Source organism: Colletotrichum siamense (assembly GCF_013390195.1).
Source record: "Colletotrichum siamense strain Cg363 chromosome Unknown KSG_Cg363_contig04, whole genome shotgun sequence".
In the NCBI taxonomy this organism is placed as follows: Eukaryota; Fungi; Ascomycota; class Sordariomycetes; order Glomerellales; family Glomerellaceae; genus Colletotrichum; species Colletotrichum siamense.
The window spans coordinates 1,325,178-1,338,667 of NW_023501017.1; the positions used below are offsets into that span (position 1 = coordinate 1,325,178).

Genomic DNA, 13,490 nt, shown 5'->3' on the forward strand with positions numbered 1-13,490 from the left:
CACGCCACGTTAGGCGCTCTTTTGACTATCACGTCAATTTACCTGGCATCCGCGATGCAGAACGCGGTTCATCCTTTTTCAAATTTGTCTCGAGATCCTCAAGATGGACAAAACGCTTCCATGCCTTTTGTTGATCTCCTCGATCACCACCCGCGAACCAGTACCTCAATTGTGGACGAAAACAACGTCGAAGTCGAAGCCGGAATGGGCGCAGCCCTCTATTCAGCTTGGCTATACAACACGAATCTCCAGAAATCCAATGTGCCGGTTTCCTTCTTACCCGTAAACTGTTCGGGCGACCAGGTGGACTTTTGCCAGTGGGAAGGGTATGCTACAATCGCTGCGAACAGCGTGTGCAGCATTGCTCCAGCGACCAAGGAACCCCACGGATTTGGTCATTCGTACCAAGCAAACATCAACAGCTCCGTTCGCGCTCTTGGCAACCAAAACACTTCTTCTTTTACTCCAGCCCGACTCAAATTTGAAGCAAGCTTAGAAATCCCGGAAACTAGCAGCTTCAAAGCCGCTTTCCCAGACCAGTCGGCAGTAATCATCTACCTCGCAGCGATTGCTGACGACGGAGCCCCTGAAGTTGCAGCAACAGAGTGTGTCTTGAATTGGCAGGTGCAACACTTTCCAGGCCTCATGTTACCCTCGTACACGGCATCAACATACAATCCATTGGAGATAATTGAACCAACATGGTACAACAAAACAAGTCGCCCAGGAATCGACAATGACACCATTTTTAAGGCACCTTGTAACCCAAAGTCTGGGGATCCAAATTGTGAATACAAGATCAAACGCGCCGGTACACTGCAGCTTCAAAATTATCTCAAGCAATTCTTACCAGGCTACTTTTTGCCAGACTCGCATAACAACACGCGCTTCAAAGCCACCGGTAAAGCCATAGATGTTTTCGCCCGGTCGTGGATTGACAGCAAGGGTTTGGATACACAGACGTCTCTGAACGAGACTTTGAACGAGTATATGTCCAACTTGGCGAAAGGCATCACCGGCTACTTGCTCTCCACGGCCACCAAAACCTCACCCGGGCAAATCAGATCACTCCAATTGTGCGAGATAGCATGGTACCATATTGCCTACCCACTTACTATGGTGGTCCTATCTGCGTATCTCCTACTCTTCACGATGTGGTGGACGCGAAGCATGCCAGTCTGGAAGACTTCACTTCTCCCCTTTCTGTACCATGGGCTTCAACATCCTCCTTACAAGCAAGGACACGACCTCTCTAGTCTAGGAACGATGAGAGAGGTGAGTAATTACCAGACGGTTGCGTTGCGCGACGAGAACGACGGCCTTGGCTTAAGGCTGAGGAATCCCCAAGTGAGCATCGCCACCTAAGTTAATGTATGCTATATCTGCTAAGCAACCCTCTAAAGAGTTGATGGCATGTTCAAGTATACGGTCAGTTATCTTGGTTCATGTAGAAATTGGAAGCCTAGGTAGTGATACTACTTTCTTTTCCCAGTTTGCCGCCTGTGGGCGCATCTTTTTGATTGGCGTATGGCTCTGACCGGGGAATATATGAGGGCCAGAATGGCCTGGGCTAGAGAAATCTCTATGACCACCTATGGGGTATATGAAGAGGAAGCGAGTCGCCATGCTTACAGTCAAGACTTTGCTAGGACACAGTGGTGATTTTCATTGACGACCTTTTCGACTCCTGGAATCAAGTTCTAAATGGCAAGGAACTTCGACTCAGTCTCGCTAGCATCTGCTTTTCTCCTAGATATCCCGCAGGCCTATGCTGAAATCGTGGTGTCACTCGTTAATTAAGATCCCGCCTGTTGCGGGCATTCATAGACTCATGGCGTCAACGTGGCTTAGCTGAAACCCTTCGATCGGCCGCCTAGTGACGGTCCGGTGTAGTCTAGAAAATCCCATGTCTTACCCTTCGGCTACATGTCTGGGTACGCGAGCATCGAGACACGAAGTTGCTGAGCCGCGCTAGGTAGACACCGGCCTACACCGCAATCACCGATAACGGCTTCGTGGCTCATTGACTACGTGCTCTGGGGGCGACGGGGCGCCAGGAATGCTGAAGCCTAACCTCAGGTCAAGGCCAAGCTTTCAGACACCGGTTTGAGGACCCCGAGCTTCATCAATTTACGTTGGAAACCTAATATGGAATGTCTTCCGCTTCAAGACTGAATGTTTGGGTGTGTCAAAGACGAATGCAACACTCGATCCCTCCGCGCCATTTCTAGGCATAGATTCTCTAGGGAGCAGCCCCGACGCTTTGCAGTGAAAAATCACCTGTTGATTTGTTTCGCAAGGCTGTCCAAAGACATACGCAATATCGCCGGCGGAATGGAATTTTTGGGCCTTTGGTTTGGTCAATACCTGTCTCGGGGTCCGCCTGCTGCGACGAGAGACGTATACGTGTTTCAAAACATCTTTCCTACGTGTATCCGAATATATCCTTTGCAATATTGGGTCACAGCTTCAGTACGGACAAGCCCTTTTACTCAAGCAGGCGGTCTTGACCACTTCAAAGTTCAAAAGGCGATCACGGCGACTTCTTTTTGTCACATTTCAGACCCAGCCGGAAAGTCCACCAAGTCTTCATTCCCATTCGCACCTCTGGACGACCGCCGCTCATATTAATCTCAACAATTCACATGCGGCAATATGTCGTCAGAAAAACATAGAGACTCTATTATTTCTACTATAATCTCCAAGGACTTCGAGACTGGCCCTCGCGGCGGCTCACAGTCAGCGGGGCTACAATCTCCTTCTCTACCAGAGACCAGCACTGCCACCTGTCATGCTATCGAGCCCCCTTCGACGGTATCTAAATTACTTACTGGATAGTGGTATATGGAAATAGCCTGCATGATCATGTCTTTCGCAGTATTCGGGCTATACTGCTGGTTCCTCAATAGTTGGGACGGATATCGGGTGTGCTACTGGAACGAGAGAGTGCCGCATGTTTTCTCCAGCTTTTACGTCAATAATCTTGGGTCTGCGGCATCTTCTATCATTACAGTTTTGAAAATTCTTTCATTCATCCCAATCACCGCCGCAATGGGCCAACTTAAGTGGCACTACTTTCTACGCCGGTATTCGCGACCAGTAGCCGAGTTGGAAACATTTGACGCAGCATCCCGTGGCGTATCTGGGTCAATAAAGCTTCTCGTATCTGGCAGAAGATTGTAAGGGAACTATTATTCTCCAAACATTGTGCTCTCGCTAATGTTGCAAAAGCCACTCCATCCATATAACGTTGGGTTGCTTGCTCACTCTAGACACTCTATATCTCGGATCCTCGACTCAAAATACCATCACGTCTCCCTCTAGGGTATATTGGCCACTGAAACACAGAATCAACGAAACAACGGTAGCGTTACTACCAGTAACTGAGATGTTCAATGTCACAGCCCGACGTGATATTATTGGTGTCGACACTCAGAACTACAGCGAGGATCCGGGAATGCAGGCAGCTCTATTCACTGCTTGGTCATTCTACGAAAATCCACTGTTCGCGAACCAAGAAATCGATCAGGTTTCAGCCAACTGCTCGTCTACCTATTGCCGATGGCATAATACAACTACGCTCAGCATGGCTGTGAAATGCTGTAGCGCCGCAACGACCTTCGGCAGAGATGGACATGGATACTCGAAAGAGGCAGACATAGCTTCAAGCATCGACGTCATTACCAACGGATTATCTACTCGTCGACAAGCCATAATTAACCTCAGGGCAAGCCCTAAAATACCGGAAAACAGCGGCTTCAACAGGACCGACAGACAAAGGGCCGTGATAATTCATCTCGCGGCAATCGCTGAACATGATGAGCAGAGTTTTGATGCAGCGGAGTGTCTCATTTTCTGGACAGCCGCGCACGTATCCGAGACCGTCTATCACAATAACTCAGGCTCGACACTGACGCAGACTGTTGCATCCATCCAAAGCATTCCCGAGAACCGGACCTCTACAGAAGATGAAAGCATCGTGTTTAAGGCTCCCTGTAGTGGCAAAAGAAACACCGAAACATGTAGTTTCAAGATCACCAACGATGCAAATCTGACCGTTAGAAAGCTTCTGACGGACTTCATGACCGGGTATGTGTACCGAGATCCGAATCAGAACGGTACACTCTTTATACCCAGCAGCACAGTCATGGACTTGTTTGCCTGGTCATGGAGAACCACTCTTGTGAAAGTCTCGATGTTTCCAAACCCCTTGACCACAACCTTGGAGGTTTATATGTTGAATACGATCTATAGTCTCTCCGGATACATCCGCACCAAGCAAGCGACGCAGCTGGAAGGACAGAATGGGTCATTTGAGCCAATATTTCACATTGAGTGGAAGTACACCATTTATCCAGGGGCTATGTTGATACTGACACTCTATCTATTTGCCTTCACAGTATGGGCTACCCGCAGCATGCCGGTATGGAAGTCATCCCTTCTTCTATACTTGTTTCACGGTTTTGATCGCCTAGTTTTGGACTCGAGATATGATCTTTCAAGCTTGCCGTGGATGGAGGAATTTAGCAAAGAGAAAAAAGTAGTCTTGCGGGACGCTGACGATGGTCTTGGCCTTAAGCTAAGAGATATGGATAGAGGTACTTCTGATGAAGGTTTCTAGCACCTGTGTTGAGAGATGTAGTGATTGTATAATAGAAGGCTTTTGCGATATAGGATTGTGATATCTGGTATGGTGTTGGGTTTGTGTGTATTTGTCTCCCGTGGCCTACCTATATTGGCATGGAGGCTGCTCAAGACACGGAACATTTCCATGGCAGATATGGAAGGCGAATTACCCAGGAATCGAAGGGACGCGCGAAGGTTTGACAAGGACCTGTACAGATTTTACACATGATTAGAATCATGAGTCAATTGTAAGTCTCCAGTACACAGCTCACTCTTTCCCAAGCAGATACATTAAGCTTACATGACGGGATCGCGGTCTAGCTTTAGAATAGTCTTACATAGTCCATTGTTAGTCTTTCACACCCCCACATGAGCAGACTTAGAGGCTCATATGGAAACAAACAAAGATTTCAGGCTTGTGAGCTCACGTTATTTCGAAGGAATTAGCATAAATTGACGTTTCCCATAAAGGACACCTTATAATCACATTCATTCGGTCTCTTTACTCTCGTCTCTACTCATCCAGTCATCGCAAATATTCTGATACATGTAGTTACATCTAGGCTTTATTGTTATGAAAGAAGAAGGAGGTTTGTGGCTGGAATGCATCAGATTATGGATTTGGGCTCCTAAGGTGGCACGACGATGGCGCATGCAAAGAGAAGTCCAGAGACTTGAAGTGTGATTAAATGATGCTTGTCTAAGAGTTTCTCAGCTTAAGACCTAACCCGTCGCCATCGTCCCGCAGGACTACTTGCTTATGCTTGCTTGCTTCCTCCATCCATGCCAGGTTCCGGCAATGATAGCCTGGCTCGGTGGCCGGAAGTTCGAAGCCATGATACAAGAAGGGAAGCAAGGAAGTCTTCCAAGTGGGTCCACCCTTCGTCCGCCACATGGAATAGAAGAGGAGGTAAATAGTCAGGCCTAGCAAACACCCTGGATAAGCTACATAGCCTTTGTTGATCTTGAAAATTTGGTCCTCCTGCTCGACTTGCCCAGACACTGTGTCATTGGATAAGGCTCTTACAGCAGCACCAATTCCGAAGGCAATCTGGCGAGCATAGATACCCATTGTCGTATTTAAGGCGGTCTGCGCACCTGGGTCTTTGAAGCTTAGTTGCCATGATGACCGAAAGATATTGAAGATTGTGTTGTCTGACCGAAATATGGTGTGAGTCTTTGAATTTTCTCGGTACGTGAACCCTCGGAGGGCATTTGCTAGGAAATTTCGCAGTCCCTCGTGTGCATGGTTCGTGACAGTATACGAGCATTTCATACCGCCTGGGTCTTCCTCGCTAGTAATGTTGTGTCCGGTGTTGCAAGGAGCATGAATGATTATATCCTTGTCCCGATTCGTAGCTGGATTAGGCGTTACGTTGTGATAGTCTGTGTTGCTACCCTGGTCAAACGACAGGCTGGTCACGTTATAGGTGTTGAAACCCCATGTAGCCACCACCCAGCTGAATACACATTCGGCCGCCTCAAACTCACCATCGCCACGCTCAGCAATGGCAGCTAAGTGGAGGATGAGTCCAGGGCTGTTTGAGTATGTAGATGTGAAAACACTGCTGTTGGGGATGGTCAAACTCGGTTTCAGACGGATTTGAGCATGCGCAAAAGCTCCGTTGAAACTTGGTACTGAGACGCGATTGGTGATATTGGCCTGACTGGAAAACGCGAAACCTTCGGCGTTGATAACAGCTGACGCATTGGCACACTGGTAATCGACAGCGATCGTAGTAACATCTTTCCATTGGCATCTCTTCGTTGAGCAATCAGCCGGTATAGTGGTGACTTGATGGTCTATGGCCTTTGGCTTCAAGATGCGTGACCAAGCAGAAAGGAGGGCCGCACGAGTGCGTGGGTCTGCGTCTGAGGCTTGCTGATTCGTTCCGTTTATGCCGTTCCGATCTATGTCGTGCGTCTCTGAGATGTTGTATAGTTTGCAGAATGGAATTCTTGCGTTCAAAACACCGGGCATTTCCTTTTCCCAGTAAGTTCCGGCGTGTTGAGTGATAGCGCTCTGCCCCAAAGTCTGTAACCCCTGAGTTCCGAGGATCAGAACACAGCCAAGGGAAATGTGTATAGAGTGGCTGATGTGGCGTCAGTAATAACATTGCGATGTTGAACTGTGCACCTTGAAAATACAATAATAAGAACAACGTACAAGATATTTTTAGAGAAGAGTAGTCTGGCAGACCCAAAAGTGCCTCGAGATGCTGCGTCAAAAGCCTGCAGATCTGCAACTGGTCTGGGCCACGGTCGTCCGAAGTGATGCCATTTCAACTGGCCCATCGATGCTGCAATGGGATAGCTCAGAAAGACCCTGAATGCAGTCATAACTATTGCAGCAGCGGCTGGAAGGTTCTTGAGTGGGGATAGCCGAGCCTGTGGGCCTTTCCACTTGCTCACAGGCTTGTCGTCATAATGTTCGAGAAGCCACCAGTATGTTGCAAAGAAGCCAACACAGATGGCGGTGGATGCCAGCTCCAGACTCCACCACGCACTGACAAGCTTGTACCCTGTGGAGGGCTGCCTGGTGGTATGGTGATATTCCTCAGTCGGAAATTGAGGATGAACGTGTATCACGCCGGCCTTCTTATCGCTTCCGTATGCAGACTCTTGCAGGACAGTTGATGCCGCAGAGCCGCGGTGCTCATGTGAGGTCGCGTGCATAGTGCTGTGTGACATATTGCTCGCTAATGGAATGAATTGAAGATGGAGGCCAGCTCTCGTAAATCGCTGTTGTCAATGCAAGACTTGTCAACTACCAGAGTCTTGGATGTGTTTGCCAAGGAATTTATAAGACGCAACTCGTTTTGCGGGCCTGCCAACGTTCTCGACGACATCCGGATTGATCGATTCCATCTTTAGATTTAGAGAGTGTCACTTTGGAGTGGAACTGCACACGGCTCAAACGCTTGACTATTCCAAGCATGGCTTTTGATATCATCTGGCGACATTTTCGAAGGCGGGTTTTGTGGCTTGTCGAATAAGGCCAGGCCCAGCTTGCCTGACATGCATTTTCAGTGGTGAAGTTGTGGGACTGTAGTGCTCGCGTCATGGATATTCCGACTACTCTAAGTCCATGCCTGAAGAAATCTCAGAGGGCAATGCGTTTTCAGCAGCATCCGTCTCAGCCTCCATTCCGACGCGAAACAAGGTGAAATCTAGAATCTTCGCCACTCGCGACCCGTGGGAGAAGCTCAAGCTGGGATGGACTTGAATCTTGCTGTATCCTGCACATCGCCAGTCTAATCCATCCGTAGAAAGCATCTAGACAGGCCTGTTAGTCGCCGTGGTGGTCGGCACATATTCTCTCGGTGCGGCCCGAATGTGATTGAGGCTTGAGACTCAGCTCTGTATTTCAAAGCTCGCGTGCCTCCACACGGAATTGAAGTCCTAATTGGGTATGACGTCTGTGTTTTAAGTTGAGACATCGGCCGAGGGATGATCAGAGGGTTGTGGTAGCGTCTAGTCTGGAATGTCAACTGAAAATCGATTTGATCCGCTTTCCCTCTTGTGCGTCTTGCATTAGTTTGGTCCCAGTAACGTGGGCTTGAAAAGAGACACAGATAACCTTCCCAAGTGGTAAGATCCTTACCCAAGGCGGACATTCAAACGGTTCAGCTGTTCCAAAGGCGGAATAAATTCCAAATGAAACGAACGCAAATGCCGACATGGACTAGTCATACAGAGGTCGGAACGAGTGGACCGGTGGAAATGAGACATTCCATCATCGCACTCACTTTTCCTTCTTGGTTATCTCCGTTATCATTACCGGAGTTGTTAATCCGCCATTGGTTCATGCTATACGGAACAAGATGGGATGGGATGGGATGCGGCATGTAGCTCGACGCGGACGCCCTTTGCCCTATGCAGGGACGTGCCGGCGATTAAACAATACCACCACCACCATATCTTCTTTGTTTTCAATGCTGCTACACGCCATGTTTTGTGTAATGGAGAGAAACAAGCAGGTCCCTCTCGAAGACGAACGAAACATATGGTATTTGAACCTCTCCAAGAGTGACGATGGATTAACTCATTGGAGCCATGTCACATTTATTTGGCAGTCATGTGTCATAACTCACGAATTCAGCCTGTGAGGCTTACCTTAACCCATGGTGACTCAGTGGGCACTCGGAAAATTCTCGGTCGTAGGTCACGTTGGTGATCAATCTAGCTGCCCGGGTTGACCAACTGATTCAAAACCGCTCGGTTCGCTTGCCGTATATCCTATTGCCGTCCGTCTCTTCGGGATGATATGCAGGCTTTGGGTGTCAGGAGACTAGCCAACCACCCAAAATCAGAGCGGGGTTTTACAATGCCGCCTTGGCAAGCGGTGATATATGCATGATACCGTGTTGAGATCCTCCGAACCCCCAGGAAGGCCCAAAGATGGCGCGATGAGGTGCATGCGGGGTTCCGGGGAAGACCAGGGTTAGCAGAGTCTAGACACTTCACCCCACCCGAGGCCTTGGCTTGGGTTTATCCGTTCCTCAAAAGGTCTTTTTGTTGGTGCAAAATCCGTGGATACCGTCTCGGCGGTGGTTGGAGGTTTTTGCAGGCATCGTTATAAAGACTGCGGGGTGAGCCATCACAGACATGACTGTTTACGCGTTGACAGAGCTAGACAGCCCGAGGTACCCATGGAGAAACATACTTCGGCTACAGAGCATCACATAGAGGCAACTACCTCTGCGGTGGAAGCTGAGAAGGGCGATCTCAACAACCGCCATGTGAAGCAAGTGAATGTGCAGTCGGTTGCGCTCGCTGATGCCATCGCCAAAGATAAGCCCGACTACAAGTCGGCAACGCAGATGGCTTTGTACGCCATGATGGCACTTTGCGTTCTGAGTAAGTCGCAGAAATTGTTCGGCGGATCTATCCGGTCTCTGAGCTAACGGGACAACTTCAGATGGCGTCATGAATGGCTACGATGGCTCAGTCATGAGCGCTATCAATGCGATGGACCCCTTCCAAGACCGCTTCAAGATTGGCTTGACTGGCGAGCTTAACGGTGCAGTATTTTCCATCTACACCGTTGGAAACATTGTGGGCAGTCTCGCGTGCGGCTACATCATGGACCGATGGGGCCGTCGAGCCTGCATGTTCTCTGGGGCCACGTCAATCATCCTCGGTTCCGTCCTTCAGGCGAGCAGTTATCAGCTTCCCCAGTTTTTCGTCGGCCGCTTCATTGTTGGTATTGGAACTCCGATGTGCGCAACTTCTGCGCCCGTCTTCCTCGTTGAGATTGCCTACCCAACTTGGCGCGGTCTCGCTGGTGGCTTGTACAACGTTCTTGGCTGGTATATCGGCGCGAATAGTAAGTACCTTGCGAATCTAGATCGTACGTCCCAATTTCGGGGAACATTTTCTGACATCTTGGACGTAGTTGCTGCATGGACATGCTACGGCACAAACTTCATCCCCAACGATTGGTCGTGGCGCATTCCATACATCGTACAGCTTACTCCAGCCACTATTGTTGTGTCCCTTGCCTGGTTCCTCCCCGAGAGTCCTCGATGGCTCTGGTCTCAAGGAAAGACTGAAAGAGCAAAGTCAATCTTGACCAAATATCACGGCAACAAGAACCCAAACTCGGCTCTCGTCAAGCTCGAAATCGACGAGATTCAAGAGTCTCTCGAGCGTGAACAGGAGATGAACAATCATAATTGGAACTACAAGATTCTCGTCAACAATCGTCCAAATCGATACCGCATGTGGCTTGTGATGCTTGTTGCGGTCTTTGCCCAATTCATCGGCGGGGCCGTCATCTCGTAAGTAGAGACTTCAGTATTTCCATGGGGAACGCACTAGCTAAACCGACTCTACCAGGTACTACCTTCCCGCCATGGTAAGAGGCATCGGTATTACAGACTCTCGCCGCCAACTGCTTCTCAACGGACTCAACACAGTCACTTCTTTCGTGGGTGGTCTCTGTGGATCCTTCTTTGTTGACAAAGTTGGTCGTCGTCCCCTCTTCTTATGGGGCACGTTTCTTACCGGCTTGGTCTACATCCCTATCAATGTGCTCGCGGCCAGGGCCGAGAACAGCGAAGAAGGCTCTCTCCCCACGTCCCAAGCATATTCTTTCATCGCAATGATTTTTCTCTACGGAATTTTCTGGTCATTTTGCTGGACGCCTCTGCAAGCCTTGTACCCATCCGAGATCCTCAACAATGAGATCCGCGCGAAGGGTATGGGTGTCAAGGGATTCATCTCGGGAGTTGCTAGTTTCATCAACACATATGGAACTTCCGTATCTTTAAAGCATATTGGCTGGAAAACCTACACTATTTTCCTTGTCCTTCACTTCGTCCATCTAGTACTGATGTACATGGCCTGTGTGGAGACGAAGGAGCGGACTCTGGAAGAGATCGAGGAGATATTCAACGATCCAAAGCCGGTCAAACGAAGTCTTCAAAAGACACGGGTGCTTGTCGACAGCGGAGGAGTGAAGGTGAAGGACGAAGTTTAAGGTTGATTGCAGCGGCCAGAATGCCTTAACAGAACTTCAATCATTTATAGAACATTCCACCTCAATCTGCTCACCAATTTCACTCGATATGAGTTCCCAGACATTATCAATGAAGACTTGCCGTATCAAGTATGATATTTTTTTCAGTTGTTGCAGAAAATCATTCATGGTCTTGGGGTTATACAACACCTTCAAAATATCAGACGTAGCGCTCAAGATATATATTAATCATTAGGACCGGGGCAGGTGCACGCCGTTAGTCATCACAACTAGTAATTCAAGTTTACTTGGGCGCTTGCATCGTGCTCGATGACAGTGCATATTACAGGGCATAAGCCGCTAGGGTCTTGGAAGTAAGCGGCTTTTGAATTCCGCTTCTGATTTCCAACCGCCAAGATATGCAGTCAGAAATCAGTGGTCAGAACGCAGCGAAGGGGCCTCTAATCTACGAAGTAGCACTGCCTCATGAGGTGATTGCACTGATCCTTCGCCAATCTAGTGAACCAACATTTCTAAGCTACTCTAACTGACACTCATGAGCAATAAGCGTTCCATAAGGTGCTTCAAATTCCGCCATCGTTGGAGTAAGTATAAAAGCCAACTGCGTCAGTTACAATATTCCCTCATGTCGACCTAGCTTGTATGCAAAAGTATAGGCCTTCGTTCAATTCCATTCGCGATGCCTTCTCACATTACCGTTCTTCCTGCATCGACACAGGCAGGTAGACACACCATTCGATTCTTACTTGAGTCGGAATCAAAACCATTTGTCCGCGGAATCTACCGAGACGTCACGAGAGCGCCCGTCGAATTTACCAGTCTTCCCAACTTTCAAGCGGTTCAAGGAGACATTGCCACTGGAAAAGGTCTCGACTTGACCAACTCAGATGCCGTGCTTTACATTCCGCCACCAACTTGGGATGGAACAGACCAAGCAGAATTCGCTCACAAGACGGCCAACTTTGTTGCAAACGCACTGAAAGAATCTCGAAGTGTCAAAAGATTGGTCATCCAATCGGCGTTAGGTGCCCAGCATGAACCGGAGAAGATTGTGAGTCTTGACTGGAGCAAGATCCACGATGCGGTAATCGCTGAACATATATCAAGGGCACACTCAAGCTCAACAACATCGCGGACAATATTCTTAGAGATGCGGCACCGGAAGTCATCATAGTACGACCGGGCTACTACTTTCATGTTTGGCAAGAGGCCTCGAAGACGATGCAGGAAGACCCACCGAGGTTCGAGTCGCCATTCTCACCAGCAGACTGGAAGATTCCTATGGTAAGCTCATAATGTCAGGCGCACGAGAGTATTCACTGACGGCCTCGCAGCTTAGCGCCAAGGATATTGGCCAATATTGCGCCGAGACACTCCTTGCCGACGCCATCGACCCAAGACAGCGAGACATAAGACTTTTTGGACCCCAGCATTACAGCCCACTCGATGTAAAAGAAGCTCTCGAGGCCGTTACCGGAAGAAAAGGCGACATGATTCTGGTCCCCGAGGCTGGACTTGCGCAGTACTGGGGCAAGCAAATTCCGGAAGTCTATCTCCCGGAGTTTGTCAAGTTCATCAAAGCACAGTTGCCTGGTGGAGTAATGGCTCAAGACTATGAAGATGGCAAGGACACGGTCAGATGTCATACCAGCTTGCAGGAAGAGTTGCGGGAGATGCTTGCACAACATGAATGAACGCTGTCGCTGTCTCGCCAGACCTTCACAATTCAGCATGCCCAAAGTGTCGCGACGAACGTCGGCCATTTGCAAAATATCCGATGCCGTCCGAATTCGTCCGAATTACGAAGCGGTCAAAAGAACAGCGAATTACTGTCAAACTGATTGTGGGAGGCCTAGCGGCCGGAGGGATGAGCTGGTCAACCTACGCCGACAGTGAGCTTCGAAGTCGACGATGAGAAAGCAGTTTGATCTACCCTAAGTATTTCTAGTCATCCAACGACCTGAGAGATCTCAAAATGACGTGGTGATGCGTTGATTTTCCTGTCCGTAAACTTTGCTTGCTCCATTGCCATGCAGACTTTGTAGACAAGTAGGAATTGGAGCGGTTCCCCTCCCACCGGCTATGGGCTGCAGCTTCCGGACCCCGAAATAGTTCGCCTCGTCCCATTTTGACGTAACCCAAGAAATAGGCGATCCTTGTTTTCCACTTGCGATCTTCATTTCGGTTGGTCAACGAACGCATCATATTGACATTGATTGGCTAGTCTTCACGCTTGGGATGGATGCAGCTGGAACTAAAGCGAGCGGCTGCAGGTGATCACGCGAAGATCAAGGTAGACTTCCCGTCCACGAGTTACATCCCGCGGATTTTCAATCGCGCGACTGATCAACCATCTGCGTCTTAAGGATTTGATCCCGTT

At 49.0% G+C, this 13,490-nt stretch overlaps 4 protein-coding genes across 4 annotated transcripts; 3 read left to right on the forward strand and 1 right to left on the reverse strand.

The window, feature by feature from the left end:
- Positions 1-2,865: 2,865 nt before the first annotated feature.
- On the forward strand, positions 2,866-4,621 carry CGCS363_v006288 (uncharacterized protein; the record flags this gene model as incomplete). Its single annotated transcript, XM_036638137.1, has 2 exons — positions 2,866-3,179; positions 3,232-4,621. 2 exons carry the CDS (start codon positions 2,866-2,868, stop codon positions 4,619-4,621), a joined length of 1,704 nt encoding a protein of 567 aa, XP_036496802.1.
- Positions 4,622-5,326: 705 nt separating this feature from the next.
- CGCS363_v006289 (uncharacterized protein) lies at positions 5,327-7,317 on the reverse strand (the record flags this gene model as incomplete). Its single annotated transcript, XM_036638138.1, has 2 exons — positions 5,327-6,719; positions 6,794-7,317. The coding sequence occupies 2 exons, from the start codon at positions 7,315-7,317 to the stop codon at positions 5,327-5,329; spliced, it is 1,917 nt and encodes a 638-aa protein (XP_036496803.1).
- A 1,961-nt stretch (positions 7,318-9,278) lies between these two features.
- On the forward strand, positions 9,279-11,110 carry CGCS363_v006290 (Lactose permease; the record flags this gene model as incomplete). The annotated part of the gene is made up of 4 exons (XM_036638139.1): positions 9,279-9,486; positions 9,548-9,955; positions 10,025-10,409; positions 10,468-11,110. 4 exons carry the CDS (start codon positions 9,279-9,281, stop codon positions 11,108-11,110), a joined length of 1,644 nt encoding a protein of 547 aa, XP_036495897.1.
- Positions 11,111-11,789: 679 nt separating this feature from the next.
- Positions 11,790-12,804, forward strand: CGCS363_v006291 (uncharacterized protein; the record flags this gene model as incomplete). The annotated part of the gene is made up of 3 exons (XM_036638140.1): positions 11,790-12,161; positions 12,218-12,394; positions 12,445-12,804. 3 exons carry the CDS (start codon positions 11,790-11,792, stop codon positions 12,802-12,804), a joined length of 909 nt encoding a protein of 302 aa, XP_036495896.1.
- Positions 12,805-13,490: the final 686 nt, after the last annotated feature.